Genomic DNA, 23,449 nt, shown 5'->3' on the forward strand with positions numbered 1-23,449 from the left:
GCTCTCTTTCTCTCTTTCTCTCAAATAAATAAATAAAATCTTAAAAAAAAATCTTTGGATCATATTTTATTTTCTGTAGCATCTTTACAATGTTGTTCATTGTTTTCTGGTACAAAATATTTGTACTTCTAAGTTTTACTTAGGTTTTTTTTTTGCTTAGATGCATAAAATTGCTTTTTTATTTAAAAAAATACAATGACTTTACTAGAAATGTTTCAGTATTGAGAAATTGAATTTTTCAAATATAGTCTTTTAATATGTAGGTTCAAATATTTTATTTTATGAAGATTTTCTTGAGTTACAGTTTTATGTATTTGTTGTCTTTCACTCTGGGAGGAGCTTTCTTTTTGCGAATTCGTGTTAAATCTCCTTTGCATCTTTGTTGTTCCAGGTCTTTGGTAGAGTCCTTTTGTTTCTTTTCTCTCTTTCCACTTTGTTAATTTCATTCTCCTCTCTTCTAGCCTCAGTTTCTCTTACTGTGCTTTCCATAGGCTCTACTTGGTGCTCTGTTCCTCCCAATGTATGCTTCATTTTTGAAATCCTCTGTCTTTCTTTTCTTTTCATTCCTGAGTTTTCAACTCGCTTTTCACATCATCATGCCTCCTTTCCTTCTGGCCATATCCTTTCTGAGCTGTTCTAATTCTGATGTGGATGGTTCCTTCAAACTTTGGTTGTTTTTAGGATTCTTTTAGCTCATTTTGAAATCTTATGTTGCATTTTTCCTCGTCTTTGTGGCCACATTTGTAGTATGTTTTCATTCTCTGTTGGAACTTTTTTGGGCTCATTTTTATCTCTATCCCTGTCGAATATCTCTGTATGAGGTTTTATTGTAATCTGCTTTTATTTTCCGTCTATAAATAAACTGGTTTTCTTGGGCTAGTAGAGGAAAGTTCCTCTATAGGGCTCTTTTCTCTTTGTTATTGTGATGTATTACAAACTATAGCCTCTCTGTCTCTCAGAGCTAAGTCAGATTTACAACAGCTTCCTGCCTGTGATTCTGTTGTCTAGAGTTCCAAGGGTCTTTCATTGCAAAGCAGTCTTGTCCCCTTTAAGTGTGTTTGTTTTTCAGTGCTTTCTGAGATCTACCTCAGACATTTCTTCTCTCTTGTCAGAAGCTTTTGTCTCCTGGCTTCCACAGTGTTTCAATTTGGATTTGACCACCAGCAGGTTTTATCTTTATTCTTTCTTCTTCTTCTTCTTCTTTTTTTTTTCCTATGAGGGCAGGTGTGGGCAACAGAAAGGAAAAGAATGAGTCTCCATCTTTCCAAAAGAGTATTTTGGAGCGTTTCTGAGATAGGTGTGGGCTTCAGCATAGTTGACATTCCCATGGCCCCTTTTTGGTTTCCTATCATCTTTTTGTGCTTGTCCCCAGCTTGGAGCCTGTGAGAATGTCTGAATTTTACTGGTCATTTGCAGAGTTGATTGCTTTAGTTCCTGTTCTGAAAAGATCGTCTTTTTCTGGGAGTGAATATTTGTTGATTTCTAATTTGCAGCTTCTAGAACTTGTCAGTACTGCCTTTTTTCCTTTTTACCGACTCCACACCTCTGCCAATCCCACGCAAAACCTGCTGCTGTCTGGTGCTTAGGTTAAACTAACCCATATTCTGCAGTTCCTTGTTACCAGTTTTATGTAAGGTTATAGCCATGTTGTGTGTTTTTTCTTTGCATCCTAAATGTTCTGTCTGGCTTTTGTGATAAAATAAAATAAATAAAATCATGCTGCTGCTGTGTTTTTAGCATTGGAAATCTCAGTATATCTTACAGCAAGAATATTGTAGAAAATTTAGCTTTTTATTTCTGGCATCACACCCTGTGGGTTTTCATTATTTCCAATAGAATGGCAGTATTTGAATGTTAGGATCTGGAGCAAAACTGTTTGCTGCAAACTTGTAGGCAATTCTGGCAAAAAAGCATAAGCAAAGAGCCTGGATATATGCAATTAGTTCTGGATGACTTGAGTCTAAAACAAGACTGGAAAAAATTGATATGTCCTTCCTGTTTTAGGGATTGAGCTGGAAAGTTAAGCTCCTTCTGAAATTACCTTTTTGTGTTAGTCTCTCTCCCTAACAGGCCTAAAGAATAGGCCATCTTATCCAGAAATTGATCAACAAATATGCATCATGGGCAAGAGAGGCTCAACAGAAAAAGTTACACGCATCACTGCAAAAAGGGAAAAATCTGAGGTGAGAGATGGTTTAGCCAAATATTACAGGGTTGTTGATAAGACAAAAGCAGATTTTGGAAATCTAAGCTGGTCAATTCCTGAATCTCAAAATTAACAGGACGAAAGATAACTCAAGTAGATTAAAAAAATGTAAAGAGATAATTGTGAGAAAATAAAACGTGGAGAAAGTATTTGGCTACGGAGGCAGGAGGAAAGCACAGGAGCACTTATCTTGCGACTCCCCAAACCAAGACAGGTTGCTCACAAAATCTAAGACTGATTGATGCCATTTAGGCTGCTAAAAATATTGTGAATGTAAGGGGACTACTTACCTTTAAGCAGTGTGGTACTTCTCAGAGTCTGGGACAGGGCCAGCCAAGACCTACCGTTAACAGTACATTGTCAGGACACTTGGGAGAATATTGGCTCTTGTTCCTGACTACTGCCTGTCTGCAAATGAAAAAAACCAAATTCCGAGCTCCAGAATGCATTCTGGCATCAGTCTGGATCACTTAGAATTGACCTCCAGTATTTTCCCACTTTTATTCCAAGACCCCAAGAATCTTCCCCATTTTTTGCGGTGCTCATTCTTGCTCCCCACCGGCCTGTGGGTGGTCACTGGATTTTTAAGGCAAGCTGGGGGCTGTTGCCACTGCAGAGGCCACTCTTTGTTCTAAGCCAGTTGTGCACTTGGTTAAAGAATGGGTGGGATGGAGGTCTGCCTCTGTCCATGCCTGGAAAGATAATATTGAATTTTTTCTCGTTATGCCAATTCCTGAGGCCTGGATTGGAAATCCCGCTATGATAACTCAGTGAGCCTCAAATTCTATTAATTTGATGTCATTCTTGGAATTAGAAAGGTACCAATTGTCATTGGAAATTAACTAAGATGAATTAATGATTGCCTAACATACGCTTAAAGTTTCGTTTACTCCTGTTGTGTGAGCCCCAAAAGGTATATATTTATGTGTGTAAAACATATATCAATATGAATACATATATTTTAAGGAAGAACAAAATAGATAGAAAAGACAGAACGTTTTGCTTGGTATATTTATATGAGAAGAAAAAACATCTGTTAGCTCTGAAATACCTCTGATTCCATTAGACTTGGGCCAAATTGCCACTGCTGAGATGCTAAGATGTCCAATTTTTTTTTTCTCTTCAAAGATTTTAATTATTGATTTGTCAGAGAGAGAGAGAGAGAGAGAGAGAAAGAGCACGCACAAGCAGGGGGAGAAGCAGGCTCCCTGCTGAGAAGGACCTCGATGTGGGACTCGATCCCAGGACTCCGGGATCATGACCTGAGCCAAAGGCAGCCACTTAACCAGCGGAGCCACCCAGGTGCCCCACTGAGATGTCCAAATTACTCAGCAGGGAATATGGAACTAAAATCCATTTTATCATGAGACACTTTAAGTTTGCCTTCAACTGTCTCCACTGTTGAGAACTCAGAAAACACACAGTAAAATCTGAAAGGATAATGCGATTCTTTATGTGTTCTTACATTTTTCTCAATCTCGTTGTTGAGCTCCAGAGAGATGAATTAGCATAGTGTACCGGCATTGCCTCTGCCTGGGAAAATAAATGACAGATCAAGTCAACTCTAATACACTCAGAGAATGACAAATCATCTCTGAATGACTGCTTAATTTAATGATCTGGTTTAGACAGATAGCAGCTGAATGGCAGGGCCAGTTGCCAAGGGAATGGTGGGACAATCTCTCTTTGCAGCTTTCCCAGTTGCAAGACTGGGTTGCCGGGGAGGGGGATCGGAGGAGGGGGAACCGGCCACAGCTCTGCCAAGGGGAGGCGAGAGAGCCTCCCTCATTGTGCATCAATTGCTGGCTTTGACTTCTGCATTATACAGCGGCAGCGTTTACACAGAATTGGTTTGAAAGAGACACCAACACATCCTCAGATGGGCTTTCAGATAACACACCGCCTAGGGCCAAACTTCCTTTCCTGTAAGCTGATAGGGGGAAATCTGAAAAGCCAGTGCACCGTGAGAACATTAGAAGAAAGAGGAAGAAAGCAAGTTAAAAGAAGTCAAGTGCAGCCAAAGCAGAGGAGGAGAACTGGAATTACCGAGGGCGCCCGTCTGTGTGAAGGTTCTACAATTCCCGGTGACATTAATCTTGAGGAAGGAATTTAAATAGCAGCCAAAGGAGTTCGGCGCTGAGATGAATTTTTAAAATAAAGATTTAAAAAAAGTTTTGCACCACTGCAGGAAGACAGACGGATGCGCCAAGATTGGCACATTGAGGGCAGAAAGCAGACACATCTCAAAAGAATCTCTGGCGCCGGTAGGGAAAGACACGTTTGTCTATTTTATATCTTTTGTTCTCTCTTACACATGATGTTTGGGATTCTGCAGAACTCTTCTTTATGGACACTAAAGGAATACTATAAATGTCTTTAACAAATTCATGAATTCGAAGGAGGGGAAGGGGTAAGAAGGAGAAAAATAATAGGAAATTCGGCTTCTTTCATTTAGTATCTTGACACAAAAAAAGGCACTCCATATGTGCTTGGTTTAAGAATAGTTTTCCACTTTAAACTTGTTCTTACCCTATCCAACACAGCAGCATGGAAAAGCACATTGCTTCTACTTGAATTGCACAAAGGGATATTCGACTCAGTACATGGCTCAAAATCCTATTTCTTTCTCCTGGGCCCCATGCCACCCACTGTTCCCCACCCATTCTACCCACTCCCAGAGGCTGATCCACCCAGTGTCCACCACCGGCAGGAGGCAGTGACTTCTTCTCTGGAAAGCACTTCTCTATCACATGTGACTTTAATCTCTTCTTGCCTTTAAGTAGGAAGCTGGCAGGGAGAGTTTGGAAATTGCCAGAACAGAGGATTCTCACTTTTGGATTTTTCCCTTCTTCTCCGGAGGGTATCAGAAGAGAATACTGAATATCTTGCTTGACTATCATGTGGACCATAGACCTGAGAGTCCATCACGATCGGTTACCTGAGATTCCCACCTCAAACTCTTCCTGGCCGAGCTTTCCAAAGTGGCAGATGATGTGTGGCCAACAAGGGAGGGCACGGAGACTCTTCTGTGTGGTGGAGCGGAGTAAGAGCGTAGTGTGCTCTCTGGAGGCTCAGGGCAGAGCAGTGAGCGACAAGGGGAACAACGGGGAGCCCAAATCCTCCATTCATTCATCATTCATTCCTTTGGTGAATATGTATGGCACACGTACTATATGCCAAACACTTTTTTTAGCTGCTGAAGAGCATGAGTAACTCCACAATTCAACAAAATCTCTGTGTCATGACTCTTCCTTTCTAGTGTGGGACATAGCTGAGAAACATGATAAATAAATGCATTATATAACTGTAATATAGTGAGAATAAGCTGAGGGGAGGGAGGGCAGAAGCAGAGAGACGAGTTAGGAGACAAATGCAATAATCCATCCGAACTTGTCAGGGAAATGAGTAGCAGTTTAGTGGCTATTTATGGCCTGTAACTTATCCTTTACAAGGTGGGTTCTAACAACCAGCGCCAAAAATTGCCTAAGCACTTCCTTGTTTACCCAGAATCAGGCTGACACAGAACAGCAGGTGGGAACCGTTCCAAGTACAAGTGCATAAAACAGCCAGTTACCCTGCTTTTGGCACAGATCTCCCATAAAGGATTCTTGTGTTTACGTTGCTGGAGGTTTGTGGTTCTTTTCTAGAACTGCTTTCAAAGAGCCACACGGGCTGCATTTCCCTTTTCACTGTCTTACAAAAACAGCCATTGACCTTTTACGTTTGTTCAGGAGCTTTGCCCATTCTAACAATTAATTTAAAGTTTATAGGAAATTAAACAACCCTCTCATATACTGGATTGGATCCTGGAACAGAAAAGGGACATGAGTGAGTAAAACTGGTGAAATCTGGATAAAGTCTGTAGTTTAGTTAATAGTATTGTACTGATGTTAATTACTTAGTTTAAACGCGCTGTGGTTAATGTGGCAAACATTCAGAGGTTAACACTGGAAGAACTGGGGTGAAGACTATCTGTGAACTTTGGGTACCACCTTTGCAACTCTTCTGCAAATTTAAAATTATTCCAAAATAAAAAAAAATATTTTAAAAAAAGGCCCCTCAAAGGGAAAAGAAAAACACAAGAGTGATCACTTCAAAAGAGCTATTTTCAGAGGTAAAATGATCCATAGATATATTCTGCACATTTAGCCATTTTTATCCACTGTTAAGAAGTAGGTTGCTATTACCTCATAGATAGTTAGAAATAGTTCTCTTTTTCATGATTTCCTTTAGATCAAGCTGCATTTCAACACTTCTCTTTCCTCCCACATTAAATGTACAGGCACTATTTCTTACTCTCAGGGATCTACTCTGCTTAGAAAGTAGGTATTTTTCGAAACTATTTACCAGTCCAAACCCTCGTCACTTGTTGGTTTCCTTTCTTTTTGCCTTCCTCCAATCTTCCAGGTTTTTATTCTTTCTGTGGACCACATCTTCATTGAACAAATGCAACTGAATGCAACTAGCCCTTGAACTGTAGCCCCATTTTCCTCTTTCCCAAAACCTAAATATGACCTTTTTTTGTTTGATGTGCTGAAGCTTTGGGGAAAGAAATTTGCCATCGTGTTAAAAAAAAAATCTGATCTTCTCAATGCCTAATTGTGTAGACCAGAAATGATGAATGCAAGTGTTCCCACGGGCCAGGCAAGCTACATAAACGTGTAAGGCAGTCAAAGGTAATGAATAACAACCTTCTGCCGTAGCCTACCTGGCCTTCAGATGATTATTCTGATTTTTCTGGGGGAAGTCGTATCTTTTTTAGAACATCAGTGGAAGAAGCTTTGAGTCTGTCTCCAAGCCAGGTGCTTTATAAATACAGGTTATGGTTTAGTCAGGTTCGAAGGGAAAATGTGACCTGTTGCAGCTGAAGTAGTAACGACGTAGGAACCAAAATATATGTTTCCACAGAAAATGGAGAAAAGCTTGATGAGATTTTAACTGGCTGTGGATCACACAGTGATGCTGCGAGGTCTTTGAGAATATTTCTGAGTCACTAAGGCAAGACTGCATTTAAATTACCATAGGAGGCAGATATAACCTGAACCAAAAACACCTTACAAAGGCACTTCCCTGCTTATTGAGCAACAAATTCCTGTGTCCTACCATGCATTAGACTAAGAAAGCTCTTCTTGGGGTCTACTTTACATTTCCACCGCTAGAAATGAAGTCCATGGTAGATAGCTAAAACGAATAGGAGCAGACTAATATGACTAATATTCCAGGGAGGCTTTAATGAAATGTTCAAGACGCAAAGTATCAGATCAGATCCCTAACAGGCTTGAGCAGCCAGTATTAGGACCACGCGCACATTCAAAAACATTCGGCAACGGACCATGCAGTGGTGTTCTTGACCTTGACTCTCTCCTTCGTTCCTCGGGTATCCCAGGCACAGGTAGAGAATGACATCTTTTTGGACCCTCTTGGCACAACAAGCAGTGCACATGAAACATTTTCCAGGGGGTGCTGGGACTGCCCACCCAAGAACACTGCTCACTCCTGGCCACTCCTGCCACGCCCTGGGGCAACCTGTATTCAGAGCTCTGCCAAGCCACAGACCAGACAGCGACCAGGCTAATGCATGTTCTCCCCCACACAACAAGACCAAGGATAATGATGAAAAGGCTCCCCCACAAAGCACTATAGTCACCCCCTGGCTTCTGAAAACCTTGAGAACGAGGACGGCACTAGCATCCCGTCCAGCCTGCAATTTCCCCCTCATAGCCTCCTGCTAAAAGCAGATTCAATTGCTAGGATAAATCCACCCTATCCAATTTTAGTCCTTGCTTTAGCATATACTTTTCTATGAGGAGAAGGCTATAGTAATGGGATTGAACGGAACTACACCCAGCACAATAGTCCTTTCTATGCCAAAAGATAGATATTTTAAATTTGGAAACTGGGGCTGTTCAGTTCTTTCCATTTTACATCACGAAGTGAAATCAAAAAGAAGCATTCCCAGGTGGAAAGGTTAGTGCTTATTGAAGCAACCGATGTGGCTCCTGCATGTGCCACAGCTGTGGGTATTTATGGAAATGCATTTCTTCGTGATTCTGCATAGCACCTCCGGCTAAGAAAATAGTCAAGCCGCTCCATCACCTCATCCTTGCACACACCAATAGCAACAAGGCTATGCATGGAGGACGGGGAAGGATTCTTATCATGGAGATCAGGTCACACTTATTGACACGGTAGCATGACAGCTATTTGCATTCTCTGCAAGCTCTTATGGCAATGTCACTAATCTCAAATAAAAATATTTTCTAGGTGTATTAAAAAAAATCCATTTGGGAAGTCAATAGCGGCCAAGGGTTCTGGGTGGGACTCTCAAGGCTGAGGGCTGAATGCTTCTCCCTGGCAATTTCTAAAAAAATCAACAGTTGGACATTGATTTATCGGAGATGATTTAAGCTAATCTTACTTGGCCGAAGGGCAGAGGAGCTGAGGTTTCGGCAGTCCCTCCCACCACCTGAGCCCGGGAGAGAAGGACGCGCTGAGGTAAGCGCAGGTTCCATGCAGCCTCTCCTCACCTCCCCCCAGGCAGCCGGTGGGGGCTCCACCGGAGGGTAGTACTTAGGCACATCCCAGGCCACTGCCGCCATGAACCATTTGAAGTCCTTGCACTTGAGTTGTTTGCGCAGCTCCTTCTGGGCGGAGATGTCCCCGGTGGAGAGGTGCCTGTATTCTGGGCGCCGCTGGTAAATGTACTCGGCGAATTCATCCATCCAGGTCTCAGCCACCCGCTTCAGGTTCTGTGCAGCAGAAAAGAATGTCATTTATTGACCTAGGCACTCAAAGGGTGATTTTGGTTGCACGAGATTTGGAAAAATACCAGAAGTTTGACAACCGCAGGCCGCGCTGGTTGGTGGCTTTTTAATAAATGGGAGTTTTCGTGACTACAAGGGGGTGCGATATGGTTCGTCTGAGGCCCTGCACACATTTCTGCTTCTGGCATAGGGTTCAACTGCCAGTTCGATAATTTATTAGACTCAGTAAAATTTCAGCTTACGGTTACATCAACTTTCTCATCCCTCCTGTTATTTCATGATTATAAATTCTTTATTTTTCACGCAGAACTAAAGGAGTTGAAACTGGAGATAATGAAGTCCTTCTTAGGCATCAAATTGCTTAAACCATTTCAAGGAACAGTTAGGATCTTGGAAAGAATGAGGACAAACAAGCTGTTACTCTTCTCTCCCAATTACAGAGACAACCCAGCATTACTAAATTCAAGACCTTATGTTCTGATGATATTTTCTATGTACAATTCTGCTAAGCAGAATTCAGTAATTTACTGCAGAATGAAGCATAATGAAGCGTCATGAAGCACCAACTAGCCGGTCTTCTCTGCAGATGTTTCCATGGGTGAAGGAAGCAGGAGGCTGATGGTAGGGAAATAAGCATGCTCCTTAGGGGTGGGAGACCGTGTGGGCCCCGGGGAGGAAGCTCTGCCCTTTCATCAATTTTGAGATTGAGCAAATAACTCATCCACTCCAGGCCTCAGATTCCTCACCTGGGAAGGTACAGATAGTAATATGTACCTACATCATGGGAGTGGTTGTAGGATTGAGTGAAGTAACATCTATAAAGTGGTTGGGCTCGTACCCAGCACACACTAGGTATTATGGATATTATTATTATTAGCAGAAAGTAATTGGACGTCCAGTGTTGGGCTTGACCACAGATGAACTGAATTGTTCCTGTCGTCTTTAGCTGAGATGAGATGTGCTCTGACACCCCTTCAGGCATATATATATATATATATATATATATATATATATATATATATATATTTAAAGATTTTATTTATTTATCAGAGAAAGAATGAGAGAGCACAAGCAGGTGGGGTGGCAGGCAGAGGCAGAGTCGGAGGGAGAAACAGACTCCCCGCCGAGCAGGGAGCCCGATGTGGGGCTCAATCCCAGGACCCTGGGATCAAGACCTGAGCCGAAGACAGACGCTTAATGACTGAGCCACCCAGGCGCCCTGTGTTCAAATGTCTTATTTCAAGTACTCAGTTGCTGTGATATGGACCCTTTCAGTTTCTCATTTGTACTTAGAAGATAAAGTGAGCAGAATGGCTGGAAACTTTAACAAGATCCAGGCATAAGTGACTAAAGGAAAAACTAGTGATATTTAGGAAAATCATTTTCTCTTAAAGATTGTTACAGAATCCTAATTAAGGCCTGGAAATATGCCCAGAGTTCTGCCAGGAGTCAGAGTCTCCAAATATCTCATTCTTGTAAGATTGTACCCTTTTCTTGTTCTGTCCCACCACCTCTACCTCCAGTGTCCCTGATGGGCCTCTCTTCCATCTGAGCTTGTCTCCATGCACCCCTCTCCCTGCCCTTCCACTTGCTTCCACGCACTCCTTGGTTGCTTTTGGTTGCCAGTAGACATGAGGAAGGGCTCAGTTAATACAGCAAGGTGCAGAAAAGAGACAGTGCTACAAAGACTACTCTGATTTCTTGGTTGTCTCCATGTTCCTTCCTTTCCAAGACTCCTGACATTGAGAGTGTAAGAGTTTTTTTCTGAGGGATTATTGCTTGCCATCGCTGTGCGGCCTGACATCCCAACAGCACCGTCTTGCCCATGACACTTTCCACTCCTCTGACTCCAGTTTACCTCGACAGACGATCAGAGTCAGAACCAATGTTGTTTTGTCATATTCTAGCCCTTGCCACACATTCTGAACTGCCTGATTTGTTTGGAGAAAGACAAGGAAACGGATGATGGCGCCACGCACTACACACACCTGTAACATTTACGTATGAGTCTTCAACATCATCTCGCCATTGACCTTTCATTCTGATAAATGTTCTGCATGAAATGCTTGGTATTTTTTATCTGTCCTTGGACAGACAATTTTTATGATTAGCAAAAAGATTTAAAGATAGAATGGAAAAAAATTAATCAATAATATTAAAACTTTATTTATATTCAAATTAGATTTTAGGCTGGGGTTCCAACCTTTATCCTAAAATCCAATTATTATATAAAATGGAAATATTTAATTTCCACTACTTTACGCTTCCCTGATAAATGAAAGTGAATAAAGGCAGGGAAATATAAAAAAGCAGAGGCAAAGAGGTAAATTACCCAGGAGTAATGAGAAAATGACTTTATTAAGTAGAGACATGCCTTGAAAATTCTGATAGCTTTGTCACTAAGCTATCTATTTTGACTTGTGTAAATAAGCACTATTAGACTGTACATTCCATGAAGTTACGTATAGATCTGTTTTTTAATTTTAAAACCCAGCACCTTGAATGATTCCAAGCACAGGTACGTGCTCATCTGGGCATGCTAATTGCTGAATTAAAAAATATATTATAAAATGAATGTGAACAAATTCATAGTGTGTGCATATATCCAATGGTAAAGGCACTGAAATAGGAACAATTTTTTAAAAAATGCTGGTGCCAAAGCATAGATATTTGTTGCTTTGGATTTTTTAAAAAATATTTTACTTATTTATTTATTTGAGGTGGGGGGGAGGAGCAGAGGGAGAGGGACAAGCAGACTCTACACTGAGCTCAGAGCCCCCGACGCGGGGCTCGATCCCACGACCCCGAGATCACGACCTGAGCTAAAACCAAGAGTCGGACGCTTAACCTGCTGAGCCACCCAGGTGCCCCTGTTGCTTTGGATTTTTGAAATAAAAATAGGAATTATAAAACTCAAAGAGGAGCTGATTAGTTCAGGTGCATTCAACTGGAAATGACTCGAGGTGTCATGATAAATGTTAGCCAGGATAAGCATCATCAGTAAGTAAATGGGGCAGGATACAGCATGCTGGTCAAATTGTCCACAACTTTAGGGAAGCTAACCGGTATGGTTAACCGGGGAACCAGGCTGGTAGCTTTTGCATTATCATGTCCTTTTCAAATCAAAATAAACTTGGTTGCAGGTTAGGTTTGCTGATTTCCCCAACACTCTAAAGGAAGCAGCAGGATCATGAATGTATTCCAGGGATAATGTCAAATCATCCTTTTTTTGGAGCTTTCCAGGAGGTGGGAAAAGAGAAACAGCATGAGAATTGCAAAAACTGTAATAGCTAGTTTCCCTCCAGCAATGAGCGTTACATAAACATTTAAAACATAAATACAACATCTTGCCCATTCTCTAATGTTCCCAATGACTCATTAGACCTCCTCCATTACAGACGCTCTGTTCTCTGAATTGAATTTCCTACCAGGAGGAAACTTTCTAAAGAGTCGCTTAATATAGTCAAGGAATAGTCCTCACTCCCAATCAGTGCAGGTGACTGGCCAAATGATATCATTCTGAAGTCATTATTCTGGAAGTAACAATACACTGTGTTCATTTGCCACTGCAATTAGTACTTAGTTTTGGGGAAGGCATTGGAACCACAGCTGAGAAATATTACAAGCAGTTGCAAAAGTTTCATTGGCCTTTTGTAGATTGTAGAAGAAATTCACCCATTCCAGGAAACGAAATAATCAGATACACATTTGAGTTCATTGCGGTATTTATATGGGAGCATCTATACACTCATCCAAATACATGGAGGTAATAGGAAAGGAGCAAAGCAGCATTTCACACTTAAAACATTTGCAGCTGTGTACACATGTACAGGATCACGCAGTTGAGACATCTAATCACGTCTCTTGCCAGAGATGGTAACAAAGAGAACAGTAAATCAACCTGAGTTGGCCCGTCTCTCCTTAGGACTGATTGAATGAACATTGGTGAAGATGCTAAAGGGTCCAAAAATAGTTATCAAGACAAAAGAAAGAGTAAAGAATGGACTCTGGAAGATCTCTATGTGCAATCATTTATTCCCAAAGTATCTGAAGTTGGATCTATCAAGGTTGTCTTACACACATGGAGCCAGGTGTTAGCTGGGATTCCTGTTATTTGAGATTTAAATAGAATGGCTTCATCTACAAATTACACATCCTTGTTTTCCTCAAGATCTGTGTGGATTCCCAGGGCTTCGTGTTCACACAAAGGAAATCAAGGAAATCAAGGAAAACTTCGATTTCCTGTTGGGGGACCTTTCCTTCCTACTGCCATCTTGCCCCAGGCTTGCTTTCTCTTTTCTGTCTAGCAGAGCATTGAGCAGGGCACTTGTGTGCTTCTCCTCGCCTCTCAAACGCCCCCCAGGTAGATCACTAAGGTATGGACTGTGACTGCAGATTTGAGGGCGGTGGCAGAGCCTCAGACGACAAAGCACAGCAGATGACGTAAGGTGGAATATTTGACTTCTTTCATAGTCTTTGGCTGCTATAGAGAATTCTCCTTGGCCAAAATTTCCCTTTCTGTCTTTTCACCCCCTACCATCCTGCTGTCCTCAAAATTTCCCCTTATGTCGCCTTAGTAGGACTGCACTAGAATGTCGTCGTTTCTTCTCCCTTGTCATGCAGAGTGATTCAGCTTTCTCATTGTCTGTCCCTGTTTATCCTGGCCAAACCCTGAGGCCTACCCTTCCATAGCCAAAATGTCCTTTCTAGGTGTTTTCCTGGGCAAAGATGACTCACTTAAAAGAAATCCGACAGCTGGCTCTTGAGTTAACGCCTCATTGACCATTATGTTGTAGGAGGGTGGCCCACTGTTCAAGGCAATCTCCAGAGAGTCCCTAACAGTCCTCTTGAATTTTATTCCCCTCCAAGAGACCTCTGCTATGGGATCTCCTCTGCTCATTGCCACTTAAAAAATGTAGTTATTCCCTGGCTTTGTCCATACGGTTTCTCCTGCTTCAATGCCCTTCTTCCCCTCATTCGTCTGATCTCACCCATTCAGAAACTCTCTTCTTATTCCTCCCAATTAGAGATGCCAGATAAAATGTGGGACATGTAGTTAAATTTGAATTTCAGGTAAAGAACAAATAATTTTAAAATATAAGTGCAATTAATAGTTGTATAATGCTTGTATTATTCATATTACATGTGTTGAGTTGAACTGAACTGAACTGAATTAAATTAAATGAAATTAAATTAAACAAGGAGGCCACCAGACTGAGGTTGCTCTAAAGCTATGGTGGCCTACCTATGCAAACCAAAATCCCAGCCTGGAAATGTCTCAAGGTTATGAAATCAAAACACTCGGTACAACCAATCACAAATAGACAACTAGGCTCTAAGCTATAGCCATTCAAATTATTTCCTTTCTTTGCTTTTGTATTTTTCTCTATATAAGTCTTTGCCCTTAATTACTTCCAGTTTGACATGGCCCAAACAGACTTTTGCTCAAATAAACCCTTAAAAATTTTAATATGCTTCAGTTTATCTTTTAACACATGGGCCATAATTATACTAAAAAGTTATTTGTCTGAAATTCAAATTTAGGTGGGTGTCCTGTACTTTTATTTGCCAAATCTGGCAACCTTACTGCCGATATATATACTACGCATGGAATGTGTACTCCATGAAGGTGTTTTCAATTCGTTAAGTGACTGTGTATTTAGAATCTGGCATATCTTGATGCTATTATCAATACATAGTGAATGTTTTGCTTCTGTGGAAATGACTCCGAAGAAGTTTTAGGCTGTCTGCAGAGAAGCCTGATGTAACGCACAGTTGATCTAAATATGTTTCCCAATCCCACTGCTTTTCTGTTTCTAACAGGTGGGATCCCACTGGCCCTCTATCTGGGAAGCAGCCACATCATTTAAGATAACAGCAGCGCTAATTGGAAGCTGGAGGTGAGGGCTCAGCATGGCTGGAATGGACAATTTAGGGTTTACTGTTAACCTTGTTCTGCAAGTAAGTAGGTGAAGGCCTTCTGTCTCTACCCATCTGGGCTGAGTTCCAGCCAGGCTCTAGGTATGGACAAGGGAGACTCCGGGAGAGGGCCAATCCTACTCAAGGTGAATCCAAGAGGTTTTCACCTGCTGGTTTTTCATCCAGCGTGGAAGTCTTCTAACAGTTTGAGAAGGAGGGCTACTGGAGCTGAAGCATACGTTCATTTTTCTGTGTAGAAAGCAAATGAAGATGTCTTTAGTTCTCTATTTTTTAAAAACTGCAGACCTTCCTAATTGTTGAGTGATAAATGAAGTGCACCTTCTACGTACAAAACATTGATAACATCATCTCTTTTTATGTCAACCTCAGTGGTTTCTTGTGTGTTACCCCATGCTCCTCTGTTCAACCCAAACTGGGATTAATCTGTCTTTTCTCGGTGTTGCCCAAATATTTATTAACGCACTTAACGCATTCAGCCTTATATTAGAAGTCTTTAGAATTCAAGTCTTGTTTTCTTTGCATTATCTGACACTAAATCTTTCCTTAATTCTAACACTCATCAGGTCCTTGAATTGATATTTTACCAGGGACATTAAATCACATTCTAGCTCAGTTCATAAGAACGGATTTCCGGCTCTGACTGATCGTCTTTATTGAGCAGCATGAAGAAAACAGATAGTTCCCTTATACCTGCTGATTCATGACACTGCAGAAATCTCTCTACTAATTATTTCTTTCTGCCAACAACATTTTAGACCCTGCCGTTTAATTATCCTAAAAATACGATCCCTATGCAGTTTCTCAGCAGATTATTTGGCAGTTGATGGTCTGGCCAGGAGGCTGCCGCATGCTTTTACTATCTGGGCCACCTTACCTCCTCGTGTGCCTCCACTGCTTTGTGCAGGATGCAGTCCTTACATGTGCACTGGCCTGACCCCTGCCCACACGCTGTGCTTGTGTCAATATTAAATTATTGTATTAGGATGGGTTTATACTAGATTTCTCTTTCTTCAGCTGTCTTTTTTTTCTTTTGGTGCTTTTCCCCCCAGCAACGGCTGGTAGCTAACAAAGCCAAGCCAATCCCGCACAGAAACAGTTTCTTTTTTGTCCCAAACACTCCTCCAGCAAGGAATTGCATCACTATCCCATGACTTTAAAAATTCTGCCTTGATTTAAATGCATTTCTTTTCTCCTCTTTGATGCTTCAGGGTACTTTAGTAGCTCTGGAGTCCCACCCAAAGCCCTCTTATCATTGAGAAAGTGATAGTGTCATCCTGGCTACAGCTCAAAAGAGAATCTCTTTAAGAGAGCCTCAGCCTCACTACAATCATTCAGCCTAGCACTGCTCTCTCTCTGATCTAAGGACTTCTTTGAAGTCAGTGGGAATCCTTCAGCATAAGGAGAGGGTGGCTAATCCAGAACTAAAAAGGGAGGCTTGTCTGACAGCCACTTTCCTCTCTTCTTCCCGAAGGCTATGTGAGCTGTTTGTAACTGGTTACCAGCTCTGAGCTTTTTGAGATAATTTAGCTGTATCTCTATTCTATTTTCTGGCCGGATATTTTAGGTATTTATGGTAGCATTTCTGATAACGTTTAATGTAGCCTTTAGTTATAAGACAAAGAACAACTCCCCAAATTATTTAACAGCATCTTATTAAAAAATGCATGTAAGCTTAATCTTAAAAACAGCTTTATTGAGGAATAATTGATATACAATAAACTGCGGATGTTTAAAGTGTTCAATTTGGCACATTGTGATTTATGTATATATAGGTGAAACCATCATCACCGTCAAGATAATGAACATATGCATCACCTCCAAATGTTTCCCTATGCCTCTTTGAAATCCCGCTCTCTGTTTCCTTTCTTACGCACCTCTACCACCATCCCCAGGCAACTGCTGATCTTTTTTTTTTTTTTTTAATTTTAAGACCTATTTTTTTTTTTTAGAGCAGTTCTAGGATCACAGCCAAATTAAGGGGTAGGTAGAGAGATTTCCCATTTACTCCTGCCCCCACAAATGCATAGCTTCTCTTATTATCAACATCTCCCACCCAGGTGGTTCATTTATTACAATTGATGACCCCACATTGACACACCATCACCCAAAGCGCACAGTTTAAACTAGGGCTCACTCTTGGTGTTGTACACTGATCTACTTTCTGCCACCATAATTTAGTTTGTATTCTCTAGATTTATTTATTTATTTATATTTTCTAGACTTTAAAAAAATATTTTATTTATTTATTTGACAGAGAGAGACACAGCGAGAGAGGGAACACAAGCAGGGGGAGTGGGAGAGGGAGAAACAGGCTTCCTGCAGAGCAGGGAGCCCAATGCGGGGCTCAATCCCAGGACCCTGGAAACCATGACCTGAGCCGAAGGCAGATGCTTAATGACTGAGCCACCCATTTTCTAGACTTTTAAATAAATAGAATCATAACGTATGTGTTTTTTGTCTGGCTTTTTAAACTAAGCATAATTATTAAGTTCATTCATGTAGTCGCATGCATTTCTCTTTATTATATTGTAGTATGTGGATATGCTACAATTCATTTCTCCATTTACCTATTGATGGACATTGGGTTTTTCTAGTTTGGGGATATTACAAATAAAGCTGCTATGAACAGTGTTTGTATGGACATTTGCTTTAATTTCTACTGGGTAAATATTTTGAAGTGGAATGTCTGGTTCATATGCTAAGTTGTCTAACTTTTAATGAAACTGCTAAACTATTTTCCAAAGTGGTTGTTCCATTTTACATTCCCATTAGCATTGTGTGAGCATTTCAGTTAAACCATAACTTCAACACTCAATACGGTCAGTCTTTATATTTTTGCCATTATAAAAGTATGGTTTCAATTTACATTTCCTTAATGTCTAATAATGTGAAACCTCTTTTCATGTACTTATTTACCATCTGTATATCTTTTTTGGTGAACTACCTATTTAAATCTTTTGCCCATTTAAAAATTGGGTTGTTTGTTTTCTTATTATTGAATTCTGAGAATTCTATATATGTTCTGGATACAAGTCTTTTGTTAGAAATGTGATAAAAAATTTATTTAAATTAAAAAAAAAGTTTACCCATTCCTCCCACCCCTCATCCCTTACCTCTGGCAATCATTTATCTGTTCTCTGTATCTATGAGCTTGTTTTTTTTTTTTTTTTTAATTCCACATGTAAAAGAGGTCATATGATATTTGTCTTTCTCTATCTGACTTATTTCACTTAGCACATAATGCCCTTGAAGTCTGTCTATGCTGTTGCAAATGGCAAGACTTCATTCTTTTTTTAGGGCTGAATCACATTCCATTGTATATTTATACCACAATCATCCATCAGTGGACACTTAAGTTACTTCCATATCTTGGCTGTTATAAATAATGCTGAAATAAACATGGGGGTTTATATATCTTTTTGAATTTTCATTTCCTTCTCTCAGCAGAAGCTTTGCAGCCCAGAAGAAAGTGGCATGATATAGTCAAAGTGCTGAAAGAAAAAATACTTCCAGCCAAGAATATTTTACCTGGCAAAATTATCATTCAGAATTGAAGGAGAGATAAGGAGTTTATAGACAAGCAAAAGCTAGGGGAGTTTATCACAACTAAACTGACCTTACAGAAATCTTAAAGGGACTTCTTTATGCTGAAAAGAAAGGGCACTCTTCAGTGACAAGAACATATATGAAAGAATAAATGTCACTAGAAAGGTAAATATATAGTAAAGGTAGTGCATTACTCACTTATAAAGCTAGTATAAATGTTAAAAAACAAAAGTAGTAAAGATAACTATGATTACAATAATTAGTTAAGGGATACACAAGATAAAAAGATGTAAAATTTGACACTAAAAACATTAAGTATGGTTGGGGAGAGTAAAAATGTTGAGCTCTAGAATGGGATCAAACTTAAGTGTTATCAACTTAAAATAGACTGTTATAGATATAAGTTATTTTATGTAAGCCTCATAATAGCCACAAAACAAAACCTATAGTAAGTGCAGAAAAGGCAAAGAGAAAGGAATATAAGCATACTGCTAAAGAAAGTCATCAAACCACAAAGGAAGAGAGCAGGAGAAGAAAGGAACAGAGAGGAAATACAAAAACAGTCAAAAACCAATTAAGAAAATGGTAATAAGTACATACCTATCAATCACTACTTAAAATGTAAATGGACTAAATTCTTCAGTCGAAAAACATAGAGTGGCTGAATGGATTAAAAAAACAAGACCCATCTATGTGCTGCCTACAAGAGACTGACTTTAAAGATTTTATTTATTTATTTGACAGAGAGAGACACAGCGAGAGAGGGAACACAAGCAGGGGGAGTGGGAGAGGGAGAAGCAGGCCTCCCGCGGAGCAGGGAGCCCAGTGTGGGGCTTGATCCCAGGACCCTGGGATCATGACCCGAGCCGAAGGCAGATGCTTAACAACTGAGCCACCCAGGCGCCCCGAGACTGACTTTAGATATAGGACATATACAGACAGAAAGTGAAGAGATGGAAAAAGATATTCCATGGAAACGAAAACCAAAAGAAAGTTGGAATAGCTATACTTACATCAGACAAAAGAGATTTTGTCCTATTACAATAACTGTAATATGAGACAAAGAAGGGTGTTATATAATGATAAAGGGGTCAGTCCAACAAAAGAATATAACATTTGTAAATATTTATGCATCCAATATAAAAGCACCTAAGTATATAAAGTAAATATTAATAGGCCTAAAGGGAGAAATAGATAGCAATACAGTAATAGTAGGGGACCTTAATTCTCCACTTACATCAACAGATAGATAGCCCAGATAGAAAATTCATAAGGAAACATCAGCCTTAAATGACATCTCAGATAGACTGACTAGATATTTACAGAGCATTCCATCCAAAAGTAGCAAAATACACACTTTCTAGTGTATATGGAACATTTTCTGAGATAATCATATGTTAAGCCACAAAACAAGTCTTAATAAATTTAGAGGATTGAAATCATATCAAGCACATTCTCTGACCACAGTGGTATAAAGCTAAAACTTAATTATATAAGGAAAACTGGAAAATTTGCAAATATTTGGAGTTTAAACAGCATGTTACTGAACAGCCAATGGGTCAAAGAAGTCAAAAGAGAAATAAAAAAAATATCTTGAGACAGACAAAATTGGAAATATACCAAAATTTATGGAATGCAGCAAAAGCAGTTCTAAAAGGTAAGTTAATAGCAATAAATGCCTTCCTCAAGAAACAAGAAAAGTCTCAAATAAACAACCTAACTCTACAGCCCAAGGAACTAGAAAAAGAACAAACAAAGTCCAAAACTTTGGACTTTGTTAGTAAAAGTTATGAAATAGTAAAAGTTGGTAGAAGTTAGGACATAGTAAAATCTAGAGCACAATAAATGAAATAGAAACTAAAAAGATAGTAGAGAGATCAATGAAACTAAGAGCTGTTTCTTTGAAAAGATAAATAAAATCGACAAACCTTTATCCAGATACACCACGGAAAAAAAAGAAGACTCAAATGAATAAAATCAGAAATAACGAGAAGTTACAACTAATAACATATAAATACAAAGGATTGTAAGAGACTACTATGAGCAATAATGTGCCAACAAATTGGACGACCTAGAAGGAATGGATAGATGGATACGACCTACCAAGACTGAATCATGATGAAATAGAAAATCTGAACAGATTGATTACTAGTAAGGAGATACAATCAGTAATAAAAAACCTCTCAAAAAAGTACAGGATCCGACAGCTTCATTGGTGAATTCTATTCAAAGAAGAATTAATACCAGTCTTCAAACGCTTCCAAAAAATAGAAGAGGAGGAAACTCTTATAAACTCATTTTATGAGGGCAGTATAAGTCTGATACTGAAACCAGACAAGGATGCCACAAGGATGCCAGTATCTTTGATGAATGTAGATGCAAAAATCCTCAACAAAATATTAGCAAACCAAATTTAACAATACATTAAAACAATTATACACCATGATTAAATGGAATTTATTCTAGGGATATGCAAGGATGGTTCAACATCCACAAATTAGTTGATGTGATATACCAAATTAACAAATGAAAGCTAAAAATGATCATCTCAGTAGAAGCAGAAAAGCTTTTGACAAAATTCAACATTCATTTATCACAAAAACTCTCAACAAAGTGGGTACAGAGGGAATGCACCTCAACGTAATAAAGTCCATATATAATACACCCACAGCTAACATCATAGTCAGTGGCAAAAAACTGAAAGCTTTTCTTCTAAGATCAGGAACAAGACAAGGATGCCCACTCTTGCCATTTTTATGCAACATAGTATTGGAAATACTAGCCAGAGCAATTAGGCAAGAAAAATAGTCATTCAAATTGTAAAGGAAGAAGTAAAACTGTTGCTATTTGTAGATGACATGATATTATATATAGAAAACTATAAAGACTTCATCAAAAAACTATTAGAACCAATCAATGAATTCAGTAAAGCTTCAGGATACAAAATCAATACATAAAAATCTGTTGCATTTCTATAATTAATAACAATCTGTTGAAGGAGAAATTTAAAAAAGAGACCCATTTACAGGGCGCCTGGGTGGCTCAGTCAAGTGTCTGCCTTCGGCTCAGGTCATGATCCCAGGGTCCTGGGATCAAGCCCTGCATTGGGCTCCCTGCTCCACAGGAAGCCTGCTTCTCCCTCTCCCACTCCCCCTGCTTGTGTTCCCTCTCTCACTGTGTCTCTCTCTGTCAAATAAATAAATAAAATCTTAAAAAAAAAGTCCCATTTACAACTGAATCAAAAAGAATAAAATATCTGGGAATAAATTTAACTAAGGAGTTGAAAAATCTGTATGTTGACCACCACAAGGCATTAATGAAAGAAATTGAAGAAGACACAAATAAATGGAAAGATATACTAGTACTCGTGGTTTGGAAAAATTAATATTGTTAAAATGTTCATACTATCTAAAGCAATATATAGATTCATTGCAATCCCTATCAAAATCCTAATGGCATATTTTATAGAAATAGAACAAACAATTCTAAAGTTTGTATGTAAGACCCTGAATAGCCAAAGCAATTTTTTTAAAAGATTTTATTTATTTATTTGACAGAGAGAGACACAGCGAGAGAGGGAACACAAGCAGGGGGAGTGGGAGAGGGAGAAGCAGGCTTCCCGTGGAGCAGGGAGCCCAATGCGGAGGAGGGAGCCCAATGCGGGGCCTGGAGCCCGATGCGGGGCTTGATCCCAGGACCCTGGGATCATGACCTGAGCTGAAGGCAGACACTTAATGACCGAGCTACCCAGGTGCCCCTAGCCAAAGCAATCTTGAGAAAGAGGAGAATAATGCTAAAGATATCATGCTCCCTGATTTCAAACTATATTACAAAGAAATGTGATTTGTAAATATTTTCTCCCAGTCTGTATCTTGTCTTTTTATTCTCTTTACAGTGCCTTTTGAAGAGCAGGAGATCTTAATTTCAGTGGAGTCCAATTTATCAATCTTTTCTTCTAGGTGTAAGTGCCTAGAGTGTCATATCTCCCCAACCTCACAATTTTTCTTCGTTTTTTTTCTAGAAATGTTTGACCATATGCAAGTATCTAATTCAACTCTATTTTCTTTCATTAATCCTTTTGTTGTCAATACTAACTGTCATGATTACTGTAGCTTGAAATCAGGTAATGTAAGTCCTCCAACTTTGTTCTTTATCAAGTATCTTAGGTCCTTTGCATTTCTAGATAAATTTTAGAATCAGTTTGCCTACTTTTTTTCACTGTGGTAAAATATACGGAACATAAAATTTGCCTTTTGACCACTTCTAAATGTGCAGTTTGGTGGCACTAAAAACATTCACATGCTTCCAACAACACAGTTCAGATTTCAGTTGCTATGGTACGTTAACTGTGAGTAATTGTATAAGGAACACATGTTGCTGTTAGCTCTTCAAACCACAAATCACTATGTAAATAATAAATGCATATTATGATCAATGACCAATTACATCACTTCTTTCAAAATCTGTTGATGATTGATCATGGCACATCTGCTATTCAGTTCACACACAGTTCACATCTGTTTTTCAGTTCACACATAGAAACATAGTTGTGTTTTGTCCTTGTTTCCTATAGATAAACATGACATGACATTTTACAAAAGTGGATAATCAAAATGAGAGACTTGGCTAACAAAGATGAAAGAGTAGCAAAAAAGCAAAAAGTGATAATGCTGAAAGTGAAATTCAAATAGAATTTCTAGGAGGAATGACTGGCCATGGAAATGTTAACACTGCTGTCATTTGAGAGACTCTAGATATATAGCCAGGGAATTTAGCAAGAGTGTATTTCTTGTCATAATGAGGAAAATACTTGTCCTAGAGAAAGTGATACCATCAAAAACTTCACATCACAGGAACTATGGTAGATATTTCACAGCATTGAAAGCATAAAGGATTAAATATTGGAAGGTGACTCAAACTTAAAAAAGGAATATTACAATTTGCCAAGGCATGGAAGGAAATGCTCTCTCTTCAGCATAAATTATGTGAAATA

The 23,449-nt window shown here is 39.4% G+C and overlaps 1 protein-coding gene across 2 annotated transcripts in view; it reads right to left on the bottom strand.

Moving 5' to 3' along the window:
* Positions 1-23,449, bottom strand: part of GALNTL6 (polypeptide N-acetylgalactosaminyltransferase like 6) — a 1,199,405-nt gene that overhangs the window by 60,079 nt on the left and 1,115,877 nt on the right. For both annotated transcript variants that reach the window (XM_035022700.1, XM_035022699.1), the window contains one exon: positions 8,734-8,955. In XM_035022700.1, coding sequence (XP_034878591.1) covers positions 8,734-8,955 — 222 coding nt within the window. The remainder of the gene's footprint in view (positions 1-8,733; positions 8,956-23,449) is intronic.

The sequence above is a fragment of the Mirounga leonina genome, unplaced genomic scaffold (genome assembly GCF_011800145.1).
Source record: "Mirounga leonina isolate KUSES-001 unplaced genomic scaffold, KU_Mleo_1.0 Mir_176, whole genome shotgun sequence".
NCBI lineage: Eukaryota > Metazoa > Chordata > Mammalia > Carnivora > Phocidae > Mirounga > Mirounga leonina.